Source organism: Carassius carassius, chromosome 4 (assembly GCF_963082965.1).
Source record: "Carassius carassius chromosome 4, fCarCar2.1, whole genome shotgun sequence".
Classification (NCBI taxonomy): domain Eukaryota; kingdom Metazoa; phylum Chordata; class Actinopteri; order Cypriniformes; family Cyprinidae; genus Carassius; species Carassius carassius.
In genome coordinates, this window is record NC_081758.1 from 40,137,563 (window position 1) to 40,158,126 (window position 20,564).

General features: G+C 36.3%; 1 protein-coding gene across 2 annotated transcripts in view; it reads left to right on the top strand.

Annotated features, from left to right (window-relative positions):
- The first annotated feature begins 1,217 nt into the window (after nt 1–1,217).
- The window catches only part of LOC132140033 (nipped-B-like protein A), a 47,380-nt gene continuing 28,033 nt past the window's right edge, over nt 1,218–20,564 (top strand). Inside the window, exons 1-7 of one of the 2 annotated variants that reach the window (XM_059548801.1) lie at nt 1,218–1,515; nt 3,424–3,573; nt 7,697–7,862; nt 11,827–11,963; nt 18,911–19,019; nt 19,572–19,726; nt 19,835–19,890. In XM_059548801.1, coding sequence (XP_059404784.1) covers nt 3,510–3,573; nt 7,697–7,862; nt 11,827–11,963; nt 18,911–19,019; nt 19,572–19,726; nt 19,835–19,890 — 687 coding nt within the window. In that variant the 5' untranslated portion in view covers nt 1,218–1,515; nt 3,424–3,509. Of the gene's footprint in view, nt 1,516–1,569; nt 2,193–3,423; nt 3,574–7,696; nt 7,863–11,826; nt 11,964–18,910; nt 19,020–19,571; nt 19,727–19,834; nt 19,891–20,564 lie in introns of those variants that run through there. The other variant, XM_059548802.1, reaches the window with a different exon arrangement.

Genomic DNA, 20,564 nt, shown 5'->3' on the forward strand with positions numbered 1-20,564 from the left:
GTAAAATGAGGATACTTTAAAAAAAATGTCATAAATAGATTTTATAAATAGACTTCTATTAAATAAATCAAATCAGAATTTAGTGCGACCACCCTTTTTGTTAAAGCATCTTTTGTCCTAGGAGCACTTGCACATAGTTTTTCAGGTAGCTTTGCAGGAAGGTTTCCTGAAGTGTCTTGAAGACATTGCCACAGTTCTTCTGGATTTAGTCTGTCTCAGTTTTTTTGTTTCTTCAAGTAATCCCAGACGGACTGATGATGTCGAAATCAGAACACTGGCTGTCATCAGACTCCCTCTGTATACAAAACTCACTTTATTATTACAGTTAATGGCAAAAGGAATGTTTGGAAATGTAAACTGATATTTCCTACTGACACACTAAAGCAAAAGATAGAAATAACTAGCTTAAACCATTTTTTGTTGTTGGTGAAAATACTATTGGCCTAAGACTTTCGCACAGTACTGTATATGTCATACAACACATTTTTACTCTAGATTTTTTAATATCCACGTCATCAATACATATCATGTAATAGCGTTATTCACAATGTTATTTAGAATTAATATTCATCATACGTTGTATGTATATATATATATATATATATATATATATATATATATATATATATATATATATATATGTGTGTGTGTGTGTGTTTGTGTGTATATATATATATATATATATATATATATATGTGTGTGTGTGTGTGTTATATACATGATGTACAGCTTTATCTGGTTTGCTTTCTGTGCGTTTTTATAATTTTCTCTTCTGTAAAGCACTTTGGTCAGCCTTGTGGCTGTCGTAAATGTGCTATACAAATAAAATGAACTTGAAGTATGATGCATAATAATGTAATGTATATATAAAAAAAACTGATTTATACATTAATATATATTATAAATGCATGCATACGTATGTTTGAATTATGTGTATTGTAAAATAATATAAATAATATTGTGAATAACACTATTACATGATATGTAATGATAACGATACCAACTAATAAAAAAAAATATATAATAATAAATATCTTAAAAAATAAGACTTTAATCGCTCAAGAATTTTGTCGTTCGTAACCTGATGTAAAAAAAAAAAAGACTAATCACGTTAAATAATCACGTTATTAGTATTTTTATTTCCGGTCATCCTACAATTCCCTCTGACTAGCGACAAAGCGTCAGTTGTGGGGCTTTTTGTTGGCAAACAAAGACGTGAGCAAATATGTTTTGCGAACATTGACGCGATGTGTCAAGTTAAAGAGGAGCTGAATAAAACTCGGCTTAATTAATAAGTATATTTAAAGTGTGATGAGAGAAAGCCTGACCTCCCCCACCCCAGATAAAGATAGAGTTGGCTTGTTGTTAGCTGGCTCGGCTAATCAAACCCCACTAGCTCGCGCTGATCTGTTTATAGCAGAAAGGGGGAGCCAGAGACTCACAGCAGACCGACAACCAACCTCTCATCCCAACAGTCCCCTTATTTTTTCTTCTTTGAAGTTACCCCAAGCTAAGGTAAATATGAACCCCGGTCACAATTTCCGTCTTCGCGTTCCCCTACCACATTTCGTTTTTTCCTCCACGGAGGGGCTCTGAGGAGTATAACGTCGTAACGGCTCTGCTTAGTCGTCGCTCTCCTGCGGCGCGCCCCCGTGGCGGGAAGCGCGTGACCCGGCGTCGAGCTCGCGCGTAGAGTCCGAGGCTTCTGGGGAGCTCGCTGAGGCCTCGCGACACAAACACGGACGAATGTTTTTGTGTGGGAACTCAAACGGATTATACACAGATATGTTGTACACAGACCGAAAACGGTTCGTCGCCTGACGCACAGGGAGAAGAGAGGACGGTGGAAAGCGAAAAGTGTTTTTTTTTATTGTTCGCGAACGATAGAAAGATGTGCGTAGCCGAACTAGCTTTCGCGAGCATTTAGCATAGCGGCGGCTATCGTTTAGTCAGACTAAATGACTGAACTGTTTACAGAAAATTGTATGTGAGATAATTAAATTTGTTAGTTAAATAAATAGGAATGCAAGCGGCTCGGGTTCCTGTAAGAATTCACATATCAGATTAGAGCAATGCTAATTAGCGAGTCACTGCAAGAAATCTATTAAGTTCCGAGCTAACGCTTTGCTAATAGTCGAAATAATACCTAAGCGTCTCTCGATTACCCACAAGTGGCTTGAAAGCTAATTATGGTAAATATTTACAATCTCTGGTGTTCATAACTTTGCTGTGTAAGCCATGTTTTGAGTCTGAATAAACGTTAGTGAAACGCTTTGAGGATGAATGGTTCCTCTCTCTGGTGATCGACTTGTCAACACTTGTGTTTTTGATCATTTTGTTACCCTGTTTGCACAGATGTGTTGCTTTACTTTATTGTATGACTTGCCACATCCTTTAATAGCAATTTGCATTAACGATTTAGACAATAATACTATAAACTGGGCAGATAATTGCATTCAGAACTTGACCAATTGAAAGTCGCTTTCACCCTGTTTTCATTAAGTAATACATTTAAACGTGTTATTGCTGTAGATATTGATATCGTTCCTTATTGTTAGATTTTAAATTCTAACTAGGTTTTATGAAAAAAAGCATTATGTGAATGTGGCTGCTGAGTTGTCATAAAACCTACACGCAAGTGATGGGAATGGTTTCATTAATATAAATAAGTGAAGTATTGGTATTTAAAGGGCCAGTGCAACAGAAATACACCGGCTGCCATCAGTTATTTGACCGTTATAGCTCATCGCTGGAGTGTTTACCTTCCGAATGCAGTTTCACATGCAAATTGTACATGAATATTAATATGCATTAAATTGCCCGGATGCGGAAATATATGCTGAATTTTCTTTTGATGTCAGAAGATTTTGTAATAATTGGAAATGCATTTAAACACAAATACACGCTGCTTATGTGTTGTCTTCTGAGCAATGATGCAGTATGTTGTTTTGAATATGTGTAAAATGTGCTTGATTTTGATTTTGTGAGGTCTGCTTCTTTGCATCTGCTCTTTTGTGCTTACTATGCACTGCTTACCATCTTCCAGCTGTCATTGGTCCCCTGAGAGAGACAGGGCTGGGTTTGCATATCTTATGAAGGGTGTGTGTCCATGGTCCATCCTCTGTCCATCCGGAGTGGGTGTGTCCATCAGGCTATCTGCACTGTTGTAGATGTTATCGGTCTCACTTAATGCTCCTCTATGTGGCAGTTAGTGTACACAGAAATCAATACACCTGTTACAGACAGTACGTCTGAGTGGATTTTTCCTAGAAGTGTAGTGTCTGTTTTGGTGCAAGGGCATGATTTATGTTGATCTATTCACAATATTTTTGTTAAGACTCCATAACAAACAAATGAAGCATGTTAAACAACATCCTATGTCACAACCTCATTCAAACACTTTTTTTTTTTTTCCTTCCCTAGGATTGAGTGGGATGTGAGGGATGGTTAGTGTATAAATATCTCTTTGGAACTCTGTGTGCGTAAGACTTCTGTGCCCAGCCGTCAGTATGAATGGGGACATGCCACATGTGCCCATTACATCCCTTGCTGGGATCGCTGGTCTCACTGACTGTAAGTACACTCATCACACTACTCGTCATTCACATTTTCAGCTGCATTATTTCTGGAAGTATTTTTTTCTATTCATCCTTCCCATTGGGATTTTAAAAAGTTTTTTTTTTAAAACGTTATAAGCCATTAGCTAACTTAACATAATCACAACTTTATAAACCTTGATTTGGAGCAAGACATATTTGAAAATTGGGCAAAGCAACAAAGGTTCAAGACTGTGACATAAGGGCTTTGGTGAGGGTAGGAGCTACAATCGCATAAAAAATTGCAAATGATAATCAAATTAAAATCAATGGAGAAATAGAAAACTATTCATTTAAAGAATGATTATAGAAACATATTTACACACATATCATACAACATATTTTTGGTTTATTGCAAATTATTCATATATATGCAAATATTTAAGTATTAAGGTAGACTGACTCGATTACATAATTTGTGATACTTTATGGGTTTCAGCTAAAGCATATACCATAGATTAACAACCTCATATCTCACAACAGAAAAATGAAAAATTCATATGTATTTTGTAGAAAGATATTTTAGCTTGTAGAGGGACCTGTCTAATAACAGTGATGTCTTTGCATTGGTAGCACTGTTATATGGATCGGAATTAGAGCCCGAAAATATAGTTTTTGGGGGGTCAGATACCGATATTAAGGAGTAAAAAAGGATATCGGTATATAGGTCGATATTCTTTGTGTATATTATAGTACAGTGCCAGTCAAAATTTTGGACACTCTCCCACTCTCTCTGTCTTCAAACACAGACGAAACTTTCTAGAAAAGGGGGAAGTGTGATTTTATTTTATTTTATTTTTTCCCGGTGCAGATCTGCTGTGCCTTTACGGCAATATGGCTGTTCAGAGTTTCAGTGGTATTAAGATTTAAACTGAAGCTAATAAACTTAAACTGCTTCCATACAGTCGCCAGGAGCAAACAATGGAGCGTGCTCTGATGGACAAACTATGTAACTACACAATTTACAAGCATTTTATCTGCGTTTTATGTTGTGTTAAAAAAAAAAAATACATATCTGCGACATAGCCATCAGCCACTAAAATCAGCGAAATGATATATCGGTCGGGCTGTACTAGGAATATGGGTAGCATAGTTCTTCACCTCCTCGCAACATTAAGTTTAAATCACACTTGTGGATTCTCTAATACTTGAAAGCTTATGATAGGTCTGTTCTAAACGGTTTATAAATTGTTAAAAATCAACTTATGTGGAGTTTGTTGTATTTTATAATTTTTTTTTTTTATACAATATCATAGAGGTGCACCAAAGTTTTGGCCGCCAAAAATTATTTTACTTAAGTACAAGTAAAAGTACCAGTCTAAAAATCTACTCAAGTAAAAGTAAAAAGTAGCTCATTTAAAATTTACTCAGAGTAAAAATTACTTAGTTACATTTTAACAGTGGGAGGGAGTCAAAAATGGGACAGGCCAAGGGTGTCAAACTCAGTTCCTGGAGGGCCGTAGCCCTGCACAGTTTAGATATAACCCTAATTAAACACACCTGATCCAGCTAATCTAATCATTTAGGTTTATTTGAAAACTACATGATATGTGTGCTGGAGCAGGGTTAGAACTAAACTCTGCAGGGCTACGGCCCTCCAGGAACTGAGTTTGACACCCCTGGGATAGGTCTATTAATCTCAAACTAGTTGTTTTTAATTAAAGGAATCAGTTATTTAGAATAATAAAACATTTGGGCTGTTACCAGGCAAATCAGTATCAACAAACTCATCTTTTAATGCAGAGGAAATACAGAAGAGTCATTGGAAGTGGCATTTAGATGTATTACACTGTTTAGTGCAGGACATGAATGCATTTAACCTGCAGTTACAAATGCATGAATAATGTTTTGATATACAAGACATAAAATGTTGAATACTCATTTGAAATGATAAGAAATTAATTATTTAAAAAAAATCAAAAGATACTTTAAATTTGAAATTAAAATGGCCAGTATGTGTCAGCAAGTCACTGTTAATAAGTGAGTCATTGCGATTGAACCGAATCATTTAAACGGTTGATTCATTCAGGAACGAATCACTGTCACGTTGCTCAGAGACGCAAAACTGTGCTTTGGTGGCTGTGTTTGGAATTATTTTCTGTTGTAGAAATAGAGCTAAAAAGGCAATATGGCGTTTAAACGCAAGTCTCTTAATTAACTTGTTTACTGAACTGTTATATATATGTATGTATATATTCATGATGATTTTTGGAGGAAAAGATGGCATTCTTTGTGTGATTTTGATTTAATATATGAAATTATATAAATATGTGAATTTTCTGCCCCTATATCTTCAATTTTGTGATCATTCTAAATGCATTTTAGGAGACTGAATCACACAGTGAAAGAACGCACTATAAATGCGCGCGCACATCATTAAAACAAACAAAAAAATATATATATAACTTATATATACGATATATATATAGCACACTCCTCACCACTGTCTTTTTGGCTAATTTGTGCAAAACCTCTTGCTAAAATGTCAAAGCTTCATTTTAACCACCAATGCAACGATGCAATTATTTAGCTTACCTCTACATTCTTGCGAAGGGTTGATGTCTTGTCGAGATTTTATAAGATGCTAGTTTGGTCTTCCTAGGCAAGTACAGCTTACACTGCATAATAGAGCATACACATGGCCAGGGGTTCACTTCATTTCCTTGAGTTCAACTTCAGAACATGACGGGGTTTCGTTTTCAGCGGTGTCTGCACCACTAACGCCTGTTTTGTCCGTCTGCATCTTTCTTGTGATTTTAGCGCCAGTTTGCCCTCCTGCCCATTATTTACTGACGTAGTTTCCAGGGAGCGATTTATTTTTTTTATTTTATTTTTTTTTACTCAGTAATTAATGTGTTTTAAAATGTAGCGAAGTACAATACTTCAAACAAAATATACTTAAGTATAAGTAAAATTACAGATTAAAAAAATTACTTTAAAAAGTATTAGTACACAAAAAAGCTACTCAATTACAGTAACGCGAGTAAATGTAATTCGTTACTTTCCACCTCTGCAATAGAGTTAGAAGCGACAGAATATCTTTTTTAAATGAAAGCGCTGCTGCTGTCAGGAGCTTGCTGAACAGAGCAGACGCAGAGAAAGGTGTCTGTATGCTGGCAAAACAAGACCTCGCTCTTGTGCGGAAGTACCGGACAGTCTCAGAAACTAAATGAGGTTTGTCAAAGAAGTTGATAGATTTGTTGCTAGGTGTTTTTTTTGGAAAAAAAAGCCACTAAAGGGGTCTGAAAAGTTGGCCATATGCTCTGCTCACATGCTCTGATAATAATAGCTTTGTAGGACTATATATTATTTGGATAATTAGTCCAAAAAAGTTGTATCTGATTCTGTTGCATAGAACTGAATAAAAATAATATTGATATTAATTGTAAAATATTTTCTGTCCTATTTTATTGTATTTTTTATTCATTTATTTTTAATTCAGTGTTCAATTAAAATGATTGAGTTAAATTAAAGTCTTACAAAATTCTATTATATTATTTAATACAATTATGAATAAGTCTAATTATTAAAAGCAGTTTTGTTTTTGGGCCAAGTGCATTTCGGCCCCAGAATTTTCATTTCGCAGCATCCCTACAATATTGTCGGAAGCAGAGCTTTGTGCATAATGGTCATTGTAGGTCTTAAGAATGGTTTCCTCTGAAAAAATGTTATAATAAAGATTTATGCTTTTTTTACTTCGGTATGATAAAACCATTTATCATATACTGTAGTATTGAACTGACATGTTGCCACAGGTTTGCTTGTATCTACGATTTAAAATGGGTAATTTATCCTATATGAATTGTTTAAAATAAAAGTGCTGCATAATATTTTTTGTGAAAACCATTAAGTTCAAAAAACAGCATTTACAAATATATATATTATAGTTATTTAAATAAAGTTCTTTTGCTGTAGCATCTGGAGTATCTTCAGGTTTAGCTTAAAGGAATTTCCTTTCTTGGACTCTAAATTATGTCTGAAGAGGGGATTTTAGGGATATTAGTCGGAACATCACTAGCTACAATTTAGGCTGTTAGATTTCCACCCTGGGTCTTCTTGTTTTTAAGAACGCTTTGCCACACTCTGTTTTGTATGTACAGTGTTGAACCAGCTGCCCCTGCCCTCCCCTTTACCGGGCACCACCACGAAGAGCCTGCTGTACAGCGGGCATGTAGCTGAGGAAGTGGCCCATCTGATGGACTGCAGGGATGAAACTCTGGTCTCTCAGCTCGCCAATGGCCTCAGCCATGTCTCCACGGAGCACATGTGAGTTTCTGCTTACGTTTGCCCTGTGCAGAGAGTTAGATTTGGACAGAGCAGGCATATGCATGTGCACCACTCCTCTGTTTGCCTGCTCTGTCCAAATCTAACTCTCTGCACGGGCAGGTCTATCTGCCCCATAAAACCAGTTATATTTTATTTGTTTCAAACAACATTCAAACATTTATTGTTTTAATTTTTTCTGGATTCTGTTTTAATGGTATAATTAAATTGTAATAATCAAAAAATGTCTAATTAAAGGTGCAATAGGAGATCTTAATGCTAACATTAGCCTTAGCACTGAAAGCGAATGTCCTACCCTCCCTGCAATCGCTGTCCAAAGCCACGCTCCTTTAAACGCATGCTCATCACAGACCAGAATGCCAGAAACAACATTACTACAATAGGCCACATCAGTTGCTCCCAATTCCAGTCCATGTTCCGAAGTGAAGTAAACCCCTCTGGGAGAACAGGGCTCCAAACTGTGACTAAAACGGTCGCATTTGCGACCATAAATATTAAAATGCGACTGAAGTTTTTGCTGAGGTCGCCACTGGCGACTAGGCCTATGTATTTACATGTTATCTCTTAAAAAATTGCATGTAATGCCTTTTTTCCTGATTGTTTTGCATTCACATCTTTTGTTATGTTCGCGCATTGAGAGAATGCGCATCAAAGTTTTAGTGGGAAAAAGAGTTTTAAACAGTCCTCATCTGCCGCGCAGCAGCGCTGACACACACCTGATAAATGCGCGAGAGAGAGAAATGATGGAGACTTGAAGAGAAAGTGCAGAAAAACTAGTGTCTATTTTGTTCATATCTTGAACAAACTACAACAGGTAAAGCTGTCATCAGTGTGGATATTGGCAATATCGTTAACAGTTCTCGTTTATAATCAGAAGTCTTCTTCTTAACAAGATCTTAGTCCATGCTGTGTTCTGTTAATGCATGAACTTCATTATTTTAAGTGCACTTGCCGTCCAGTAATCGCAAATCGCGAGTAGTGCCTCAGTTCAAGCAGCACGTGAACCTATCATACCTTGCTCTTTACTACTAGAGTACATAATGAACATGAATTAACATCAAAAGGTAGGCTATTTTATAAGAGATTCTACAGTACAACACTTTCAAACTGCGGAAAACGTGTAAAGCTTGTAAACATTGCAACGTAATATTAACTTCAGTAACCTTTCGGTGTCCATAAGCTCATCAGTCAGCTAGAAAAATAACTATAAAGAGGAGCATTTTGCTATATTTATGAGCTATTGAATTTTAATATTTTTACTTAACCTGTTGTCTACATGATTCAACTCCTCCTATAAAATTTAATTTTATTAATTAAGAAAAACAGACTGAAAGTGTGAAAGACATGCACTCTTAAAAATAAAGGAGCTTAAAAGGTTCTTCACAAACAATTTTGGTTCCACAAAGAACCATTCAGTCAAAGGCTCTTTGAAGAACAATCTCTTTCTGACCTTTTCATAATCTGTTATTGTCTTCAAATGTTAAAGGTTCTTTATGAAACCATTTAGGACAGGAAAAAAGGTTCTTCTATGGTATCATGAAGCACCTTTATTTTTAAGAGAGTATGAGAACATTTACAGGATGCATTGAGGAGGACCCCGAACTATACTCAGGGGCCAAGTGATGCTTATGGTCCATGATATTGGTACAGATTTTGTGTAATAAACAACGCATGACTGTATGTTTCAAGTTGGAAAAGACATTTAGCTCCCACTTTAAGTGAACCTTCATTCCCAGGTCATCTACAAGATGGATTAAAATGCTGATAAAGTCAAGAAAAGATGAGACATAAACACTTCAGTATGATTAAAAAGTTAAAATGTAAAATAAATAATTTAAATAAAACGCATAAAACATTTTTATTCTGTGGCACCTAAAAAAATCATTTGGCACCTAAGTTTTTTTCTTATAGGAGCCAATGGCTCCTTACTCTATTTTTTTGTTTGGAACCCTGGAGTAGGCAATGAACACTAGGGTTGGGTATCGATTCGATACTTTTAAAATGGTACTGGTGCCTGAATCGATACTTCTATAAAAATAAATAAATAAAAAGCCTAAAACCGATAACATTTAAAGAACATTAAAAAGATTTAAAATAAATCCATAGCATTCACACGCTCCTTGGATGCTCTCATTTCCCAAGCTTCCCTTACTCTAAGGCTAATAAATGTATTTCAAGATCTGGGTCATTATTTAAAACCACACATAATGTTTCTACTGTATCTCTGTCAATCACACTGATGTGAATGTTCCACAGGTACTGGTGCCATATTGGTAACGGGTTTGGGTACCCAACCCTAATGAACATGGTGTAGGGATCATATCAATTGGAACACAGTTCATTCATGTAGCTCCAGTTGGTCATCTGAATCGGTTGTGTGAACTAAGCGAGACAAGCAAAATATGTGTGCGAGCACTGGAATTGGGAACTGCTGGGCTACATCATGTGTCATTAACCAGCGAGAAAACTTTAAAAGTACTACAATACTAGGAAGGAGGTTGTTGTTAATGTTTGTCTGCCATTCTAGCTCTGTCTGCACAGCGTGTGTGAATGCGTTAATGCTCGGACTGAGCATTTTGATTGGACATACATTTCTTGGTCCTACGCCTTCCACAGAATTGATAAATACAGATAAGAAAATTTAAACCACTTTACTTAATGATTGCCGTCGGGATGTGAAGAGACTTTCAACCAGTATAACAAAAAACATTTTCTGAAGACAATCACCTATTGCACCATTAATTACTTTATAATTACTTAATAAAAGAACTTGACCCAATGAAATGTTAAATTTTTTCAGAATTTGTGTTTTATGATAAAAAAAAATATCCAAAATGGTGCAAATCAAATGAATGCATAAAACTATTAATGCACGTTTGATTGCGGATGACAACATGCAGGATTAACAGTGTTCATGTATCACAGGGTACGATTAAATGAATGTACATTTTAACCAGTTTAATATGGAGAGGCACTGAAATGTAGACCTTCATTTGTGTTTTTGACTTGCACTGTACATGATGTGAGAACAGTTTGCTATTTAGGTTTGTAATATAACTGATGCAAGATTATATTAATGTTCTGCTTGAGCAGATGAAAATTGTTACTTAATGAAAGTATGATAACCAGGAAATAAATGTTTTTGTCTTCATTGGGATTCGGGGTGAATGCTTTGGTACATTTTGCTGTGGGTTTAGGAAATGAAATAAAATAAATTCTATTGCCCATCCTCTCAGGAAACCTGGAAAAAGTGTTACAAGTACCACAAGCACATTGTTTTTCCATTTTTGTAGCATAAACACCATCAAACCAATGAAAGCTTCGGATTTTCCAATGTTTCTCTATGGCTCTGAAACCTACAGGTTTCCGAGTTCTGCTCCCCATGCAACTTATACTCAACTGTCATTAGCTCATGTGTTTGAGGGGTGGGGCTTAACGTTAGGTCAATTAAAAGTGCTGCTCAAAATAGATTTACATTTTAAAGGAAAACATGGACAATTTTATATTTTAATTTTATATTCCTTTAAAAAGTACATTCTGCATGTACAGTAGTTATATACTTGTCATAATTTCTTCAAGTTAAACCAGACGTTTATTTTAATGGGTTGTAGTGGAATCCTTTGAGATTCTGTTTTTCCAAATTAAATGGTGAAATGCTGATGTCTTCAAACAGATGCTAAAAAACACCACAAGCATCAAGAATGTGTAGTAGACAAAACTGCCACTCATTCACACATGCAGACATAGACTTTTGCAGTTTAATATCCTCTAGTTCATAGCACAGTTTAAGTGCACAGCCAAATTATCTGAAATTCTTGTGTTATAAAGTAAATTTTATTTTTATAACTGGATTCTGAGAGTATTTTCTGCATTTTGGAAATCATAGGGTCCCTCTGTACTCTTTCAGTGGTCTTTGAGTGTGTAAACTCGGATATGTTTTTCACAGAGAGCTGAAGGACAGCCTTGGCAGTGATGAGTTGGAGGGAGATGTACCAGTTCTGCTGCAGCTTTTGGTGTCTAGGAACCCCAGCATCTTCAGGAATAAGACCGCACCCAGCATTCCCCAGTATGCGGACCAGGCGGGTAAGAGTCAATCTGAGCATGTAGGGAAACTAATACATTACATTTGTACATTTAATGATTTATGCAAAACATTTTTTACCTAACATGTTCCCTGGGAATCAAACCCACAACCTTTTGCTTCTAACGCAATGCTCTACCACTGAGCCACAGGAACGTTAATACTACAAGCTTAACAGATTGCACTTGCAACAATACTAACTTTTGGGTTGCTGGTTTGCTGTCAGGTTACTTTCACCCAAGCAATTAAATATAACGAGATATGTGAATCTGTCAACCGAATGTTTACCGTATTTTTCGGACTATAAGTCGCACCTAAGTATAAGTCGCATCAGTCCAAATATACATCATGACGAGGAAAAAAACATGTAAGACGCACTGGACTGTAATTCGCATTTATTTAGAACCAAGAGAAAACATTACCGTCTACAGCCGCGAGAGGGCGCTTTATGCTGCTCAGTGCTCCTGTAGCCTACCACTGAAAACAACTGAAAACTGTTAACTTAAATATTCACTTAATTTATTTAATAAAATCCAAGACCAAGAACAGATATTGGTAATGGAAAGGCAAATTATTAAGCTAACGGTACACAATAGTACATAGAACAACAGGCTGAATAGGTGCCCTGAAAAAGCCTAAAACCGATAACATTTAAAGAACATTTAAAAGATTTAAAATAAATCCATAGCATTCACACGCTCCTTGGATGCTCTCATTTCCCAAGCTTCCCTTACTCTAAGGCTAATAAATGTATTTCAAGATCTGGGTCATTATTTAAAACCACACATAATGTTTCTACTGTATGTTTCACTTGCAACAATACTAACTTTTGGGTTGCTGGTTTGCTGTCAGGTTACTTTCACCCAAGCAATTAAATATAACGAGATATGTGAATCTGTCAACAGAATGTTTACCGTATTTTTCGGACTATAAGTCGCACCTAAGTATAAGTCGCATCAGTCCAAATATACATCATGACGAGGAAAAAAACATGTAAGACGCACTGGACTGTAATTCGCATTTATTTAGAACCAAGAGAAAACATTACCGTCTACAGCAGCGAGAGGGCGCTTTATGCTGCTCAGTGCTCCTGTAGCCTACCACTGAAAACAACTGAAAACTGTTAACTTAAATATTCACTTAATTTATTTAATAAAATCCAAGACCAAGAACAGATATTGGTAATGGAAAGGCAAATTATTCAGCTAACGGTACACAATAGTACATAGAACAACAGAATAGGTGCCCGGTATGTTAAAGGGTTAGTTCACCCAATAATGAAAATTATGTCATTAATAACTATCCCCTTATGTCGTTCCAAACCTGTGAAACCTCCGTTCATCTTCGGAACACAGTTTAAGATATTTTAGATTTAGTCCGAGAGCTCTCAGTCCCTCCATTTAAGCTGTGTGTACGGTATATGGTCCATGTCCAGAAAGGTAAGAAAAACTTCAATCAAAGTAGTCCATGTGACATCAGAGGGTCAGTTAGAATATTTTGAAGCATCGAAAATACATTAATAGCAAAAACTACGACTTTATTCAACATTGTCTTCTCTTCCATGTCTGTTGTGTGAGAGAGTTCAAAACAAAGCAGTTTGTGATATCCGGTTTGTGAACGAATCATTCGATGTAACCGGATCTTTTTGAACCAGTTCACCAAATCGAACTGAATCGTTAGAAACAGTTCGCATCTCCAATAAGCATTAATCCACAAATAGGGCTGTGACGGTGGCTGATTTTTAACACCGCGGTAATCATGGACCAACAACCGCCGGTGGCGCGGTGTTTGAAATTTTTTTTTTGAAAAAGTTTGAAAGTTTGAAAAACGTATAAATATATTAGTGTCAAAATTTGCTCGTTAACGAAGGCGATAATTTCTTTCCAGTTTAACGTATTCAAATTATTTTACGTAGGGACGGGGATGGCCACCCACTCACAACTGCTGCTTCTGTCACTTTTTCTCATGACAAGAAGTGAATTTATTCAGTCGCAGAATGACTGAACAGGAAACGTTTCAGACACGCGCTCCACTTCACTTTATTATCATGTGCAAGTTAAGCGAGCGCGGACGACCATGTGCTCAAAGGCGGTGCTCAAACTGCGAATGAATGTATGTTACAGTGTCAAAGAAAAATTTCCTCTCTGTGAAAACAGACTGGACAATAAAGTTCAATCAAATATATGTATGCACGTTTAGAAATCAGCCCAGCAATGTCTCACTCATCTAACACATCCTATTTAACTCGTCAGTTTGTGTTTATTTGAGCATTTCTGTCAGTGAACGCTGCCTGCAAAACACTAAAATAAATATATAAAAAATAATGCAGTTAAACAAGAAAGTAGCCTAAATAAGAAAGTTAAATACACCCTGTCTAACGGACGCGAGCGACGCAGCGCAACAAAATACTCATTATAATCAGTGATGCTACACTGGATGCAGCACAACGACATGATCAATCCCCGTCCGGTCTGTGAGGTAGGCTACTGACACAGAGTTCAAATGTCCTGTAAATACACTAGACATACTTAACCTGTCGTAACGCAGTTGTGTTGTATCCGGTTTACTTTTCCGCCACCAAGCAAGCTCAGTAGCTAACTCCTCACCTGCACGCGCTCTCTTTGAAATAGGAATCGTTGCCATATTTATTGTTACCATCTTTTATTCATCGCTGTCTCGTTTGTATTTGGCCAGTTTGGAGAAAGCCTCACCAAACCTGACCAGCCTCTGAATCTGCATTCATGTCACCCATCAGCGTTTGCACAAGTTCTCGTGATCGCAAACGCTGATGGGTGACATGAATGCAGATGACTCCAGATCGGTGATGTGGTATTTGCTTTCCCAACAAGATCCATCGCCCAACACTAAATTAATTTGCTGAATGCATAAACTGTATTTTCCTGCGCTCAAATCTGCCAATCTAAAGGAAACGCTGTGTTTGAGGTAATTTGTTAATTACCATAGACTTAGAATTTGCAACTATTACAGTTATTACACTTATATACAAAACTTTGTATTATGCTTGCTATAGAGTTTGTGACGTCACGTGATAACCGCGGTAGCAACCGACCACCGTGGTGACGCGGTTGTCACGGCAACCGTCACAGCCCTATCCACAAATGACTTAAGCTGTTAACTTTTTTAATGTGGCTGACACTCCCTCTGAGTTCAAACAAACCAATATCCCGGAGTAATGCATGCACTCAAACAGTACACTGACTGAACTGCTGTGAAGAGAGAACTGAAGATGAACACTGAGCCGTGCCAGATCACGAACAAAAGACTGACTCGTTCACTAAAATTAACATAACAATCCAGTGAGTCCAACAGTTACCGGTAACGTTAAGCAAGTTCACCAAGCTCCACTTCCTTGAATCCCTGAATCACTGAATTTGCAGTGGTAGGCCACAGGAGCACTGAGCAGCATAGAGCGCCCTCTCGCGGCTGTAGACGGTAATGTTTTCTCTTGGTTCATTTCTCTTGGTTCATGTCAAATTAATTTTGATAAATAAGTCGCACCTGACTATAAGTCGCAGTACCAGCCAACTGTGAAAAAAAGTGTGACTTATAGTCCAGAAAATACGGTAGTTATCTCTGCAGCTTGTGTCCTTCTGATAAGATAGACATTGCCTCCCTTTTCTTTCCCAGAACATGTTAATATTTCCACTAGAACTACAGAAAGAGGAATGTGTGTTTTTTTTTTGTTTTTTTTTTACCTTCAGTTATTCAAAGAAAATAACATTTATGAAACGTTGGAAGAAAGAAACAAAACGAAATGAATTATTTCTCCATAATCTGTGGTATGGAGAAATAAAAAATTAGATTTTGTTTCAAGTTATGTATGACAAAAAAGAAGTTTTATGCTAATATGAAAAGCATGTTAAATGGAGATATTTTCCACATCTAATTCAGATGCCACTGCACCATTCTTCAGCAAAAGCCTCTTTGCAAAGTCTGCATTACATTAACAGCATCACAAAACAATACAAACTGATGTTGTGACAGAACATGTGTAGTGTGAATTTAGAGTATAATTGCATAGCACATCAAATAAAAAAATAGCCCCATTAGTGCCTAAAAATAAATAGGAAACTTTTGGACAACATACATTATTTTAACATGTGGTGATGGAATTGGCACATTAAAATGCATGAAAGAATAATAAAAAAGGAAATATGAATTAAATATAACAATTCTTTATATAATATAATTTATTATATGAATATTTAATGTCTATTTAATAAATATTTATTATTTAAAGTTTTGTGACTTCATTGTAAGGACCTTTTGACTGAATTATTTCATTCTTTGCTATTTTCCTAAATAGCAGCAAAGATGAAGTACCGTATTTTCCGCATTATAAGGCGCACCTTCAATGAATGGCCTATTTTAGAACTGTTTTCATATATAGGGCGCACCGGATTTTGTAAACTTTTAGTTTTACAATTAATTCTATTTTGTACATTAATTTTTTTTTTAAAATAGGCTACTAAAAAAATATAAGCTATAACCTAATAGGGTTGTGCCGATAGACGATAGTATCGTGTATCCACGATAGTCAGAGATATCGACATAAGCAGATTTCTCTGTCGATAATCAAGATGATATTAGGCTCATTTTCCTATTAATGTATTAGATTATAATAATAATAACTATTATTTTTATTAGGCTGCTTATTAAAATAAAACTGCCCAGCTATTTCATTTCAGCATTGCATTTCTCTCACACACACACACAGAGCGCGTGCGAGCGCAGGAGGATTAGAGCCTGTAGTCACTGAAACTGTCCGCCTTGACTCTGATAACTCGTTAAATCCATGAAATGAAAGAGATAGAAAACGAGGAGTTGGTGTCCCACACATTTAATGGCTGCTACACGACAACACGCTCTTGTCATAAATGACAGATTAACTCTTTCTTGGCGTTACAAATAAAGTAAAGACAAAATATTAACAAGGTGGCAGAGCGAACTTATCATCCATAGCGGTTCTCACGTAGACCTTCTATTAGACTTATCACTTAAAACACTCACTATGTGGTGATGACGTAGAAGGACTACGTGAGAACCACTATGGATGACAAGTTTGCTCTGCAGCCTTGTTATTATTTTCATGCACACTGCACTATAATGTGATGCATGCAAAATACAGAGTTTTGGCCGTTACTAAGTCACCATCCACAAACAGACGTACATCTTCTGCAGATATAAGGTGTTTCATTGCAAGTAATCTGAACGGCCTATATATGTGCACTATTTTAAACGAGCCCTCACTGAGTTTAATGCCACAGTTATGTTAGAATGCATCTCATTCTTGTTTCTGTTGCGGTGCGTCGAGCTCGTCATGAGGCGCGCTGTATGACTGATACATCAGTTCAATTCAACTTTACTCCAAATATATGAACTTACCTGTTTAAATACTTTATATTTAACTTGTTCGTTTATGCCCAATATTAGTGTTAAACTGTTGGACTTTAACTGAAATCTAATATTGATTTTCACCGTTGACTGATTATGCAGAACATTTAGACTGATAACTTCCGCACACAGATGCAGCAAATTGTCACAGGACTCACGATATGACAGTTGTGTCCGACTATATATATGAACGTAGCTGTTTTAAATACAGTATTTTTATATTTAAGTATAGTTTATCAGTATGTTTTAAAGTATGTTTATATTTTTTCAATAATTGGTGATTCCATAGGCTCTCTCACGCACCTGCACGGTTTAAAACACAAGAACAAAGAGTCTCTCTCTTGCTCCACCCATGCACGATAAGATCGTGTATCGTCGATCTCACGGGCTGACGATATGACGATTTGAAAAATGACCATATCGCCCAACACTATAACCTAATGTTTTTATGCGAAATTATTTTGTTTTTCATAAATTATTTTCAGACATGAACAGACTTACTCAGATAACATTACGAACACATACAAGCGTGCACTTTGGCAGAATTCAATTCAAATATTCATCAACAGCTATTAGTTCGGTAAAATTGAGCATCAGAAATGACAAATTTGTCACATTTTCTGCAATGTTGTGCGTCAGGGTCATGCTCCCGTGCCCGTCTTACAGACTGCATCTTAAAGCCTCTGTTAGACTTTACGCGTCCGCGAGTCCGCTATGGACCACTAGGTAGGCGTGACATAAAAATCGCCATTGGAGAGCCGGCTCTGAACAGACGACCGTGCGGACAGGTGCGCGTGGTCAGTAGGCTTCGAAGGCACAATTGCACATGTTCAGGCAGTGTGAAGAAGCCCATTGCCAATCGAACCTGTGCAATCCGTCAATAAAGAATATAAAGACAGCGATGTGTAAGTATAAATGGAAGAAGTCCGCGTCCACGCTGGCCGTGTCTGCGTCTGGATTGCTCATGCGGAAATTATAACACAGGCTTTACAATCGCAACTTCATTGTGCTGTTACTACATCGAGCCGAATTTCACAAAATTTTTCAGTTCCCGACAGCATCAGGTGTTTTATTTATGGGGAGTAGAATTATTTATTTATTTCAATGAATCTAATCGATTAGATATCATAATATTTAGGCTATAATATTATAAATCAGGTTGGTTTGTATTGGTGACGTAATATGTAAATTATATGCGTGCGGCCCGTGAGACTTGCACTTGGACCATGATGCGGCCCGGTGGGAAAAAAAGGTTGAGAACCACTGGAATAGAACTTACTGCAGTCAAACGTTTGACTCGGTTTGCGTTATGCATCCACTAGATGAAGCTGTGCTAAAGGGAATGTCAACATTTTTTTTTTTTTTAATTAAAGGCTTTTAAGAGCACCTTATAGTGCGGAAAATACGGTAATGGTTTTATCTGGCTCATTGGACCCTTGACAGTCTTTTTAGCTTTTTAAAATGTTCTTATAGTTGCTTTTCTGCCTGTGTTGTTTCTCATCCAGACTGTTGTTCACATTCTTGTATTTCCCAGGTATAAGTCAGCAGTCAATGGCACCGCCGTATAAAATCACACATGGCTCAATGCAGGGAAGTCCAGCCTCTGCCAATTACCAGTCCCCTATGTCCCACAGCCCCTCTGGGTGAGCCTGCCTTCTAATTAAGTTTTTATGTGGACTAACTTCTGATTATTATTTGTCATGTTTTTCATTGAACAAAGCTAACCAACAACTGCTGATATTTACAATTAAAGCCATTTCTTCCCCCAAACCGTGCAGCTCTATGTTAACATAAAACAGTCTTATAATTATATATTTTATTTGCTACACTTTCATTTTCTTTCTTGTGATGAAGAATATTTTCTTTTAATAAATAATTTGATAACTGAAACACATGATATCCACTTTGTGTGGCATTTTATTTGAGGTCTGAACAAACTGTTTAACTATACATACAATTAAATTTTTTAAAGAAGTCTTTTATTATCACCAAGGCTGCTTTTATTTAATCAAAAACACAGTGCAATTTAAAATAACTCTTTTCTTTTTTTAATATACTTTAAAATGTAGTTTTCTTCCTAATAAAAACATTTCAAATAAATAGCTTGATGTTCATTTTTTTTATGAATCAGTGATGGCATGTAGACTTAGTAAAAATTCTTTGCTGACCATGTCCCTTCCTTTTTCTTATGCTAGGCGTTTTGTGCCAGGACAGTCTGGCTCTGGTGGACGGTTTTTGCCTCAGCAGAGCAGCCCAGTGCCCAGCCCTTATGCCCCTCAGAGCCCTGCTGCCAGCTACAGACAGTACCCACACCCTCCAGCATACAGTCAACACCAGCACCTACAGCAAGGTCTGCATGAAGACGCACACATAGGCAGATCTGTACCGAAGCTCTTCCATTGATAGACAGCTTTCTCAGTTCTCTGGCTCATTTGGACTTTCATTCTGTTTTTCCCAGGTTCAGTAGCAAGCCCGATGATTCCAGGAGGCATGAGAAATGTTCACGAGAATAAGGTATGTAAAAGTCTGTTCTGCATTAATAGTCAAGCAACATAGACTTTAGGGACAACATGGGACTTTTATTTTGACAGCGCAAATAGAAAGCATTTAATTTTGTTATTAGTAATAAGCAAATGCTACAATACTTTCTCATCTACCATCAGCATTCAACAAGTATGCATTTATATAATTTAATGTCATGTTTACTGAGTGCTGTATGTAAAGTTGGTACTTCCTTGTCTTTATTTGACAAAAATATGATTCCTAGCGTGCATAGACTTACAAGATTGTACTAAGTGCACTGTTAAAATGTTTACTTCCTGTTTATTCACATTTTTAAAAATTTAAAAATACTGTTAGTTAGAATCAAGAAGTTGCCATCTAAATTCTAATAATTTTAAAATTACTTTTAATTTAGTAAAAATTATGTAAAATAAATATAATTTAAGCAGTTATGTAGGTATTTTTACTATAAAATATATTCGCTTTATATTGCCAATTTACCAAAAAATTTGATTTCCTGTGCACTCAGACTTACCAGATTTTACTGAGTGTACTGTTGGTAAAAATTCAGTAATTCTATAATAAGATTACACAATCACAAAGTTGCCATCTAAATGAATCGGTTTAATGTAAAAAAAAAAAAAAAAAAAACATTTATTATTTCAAATTTAATAAATATTTATGTA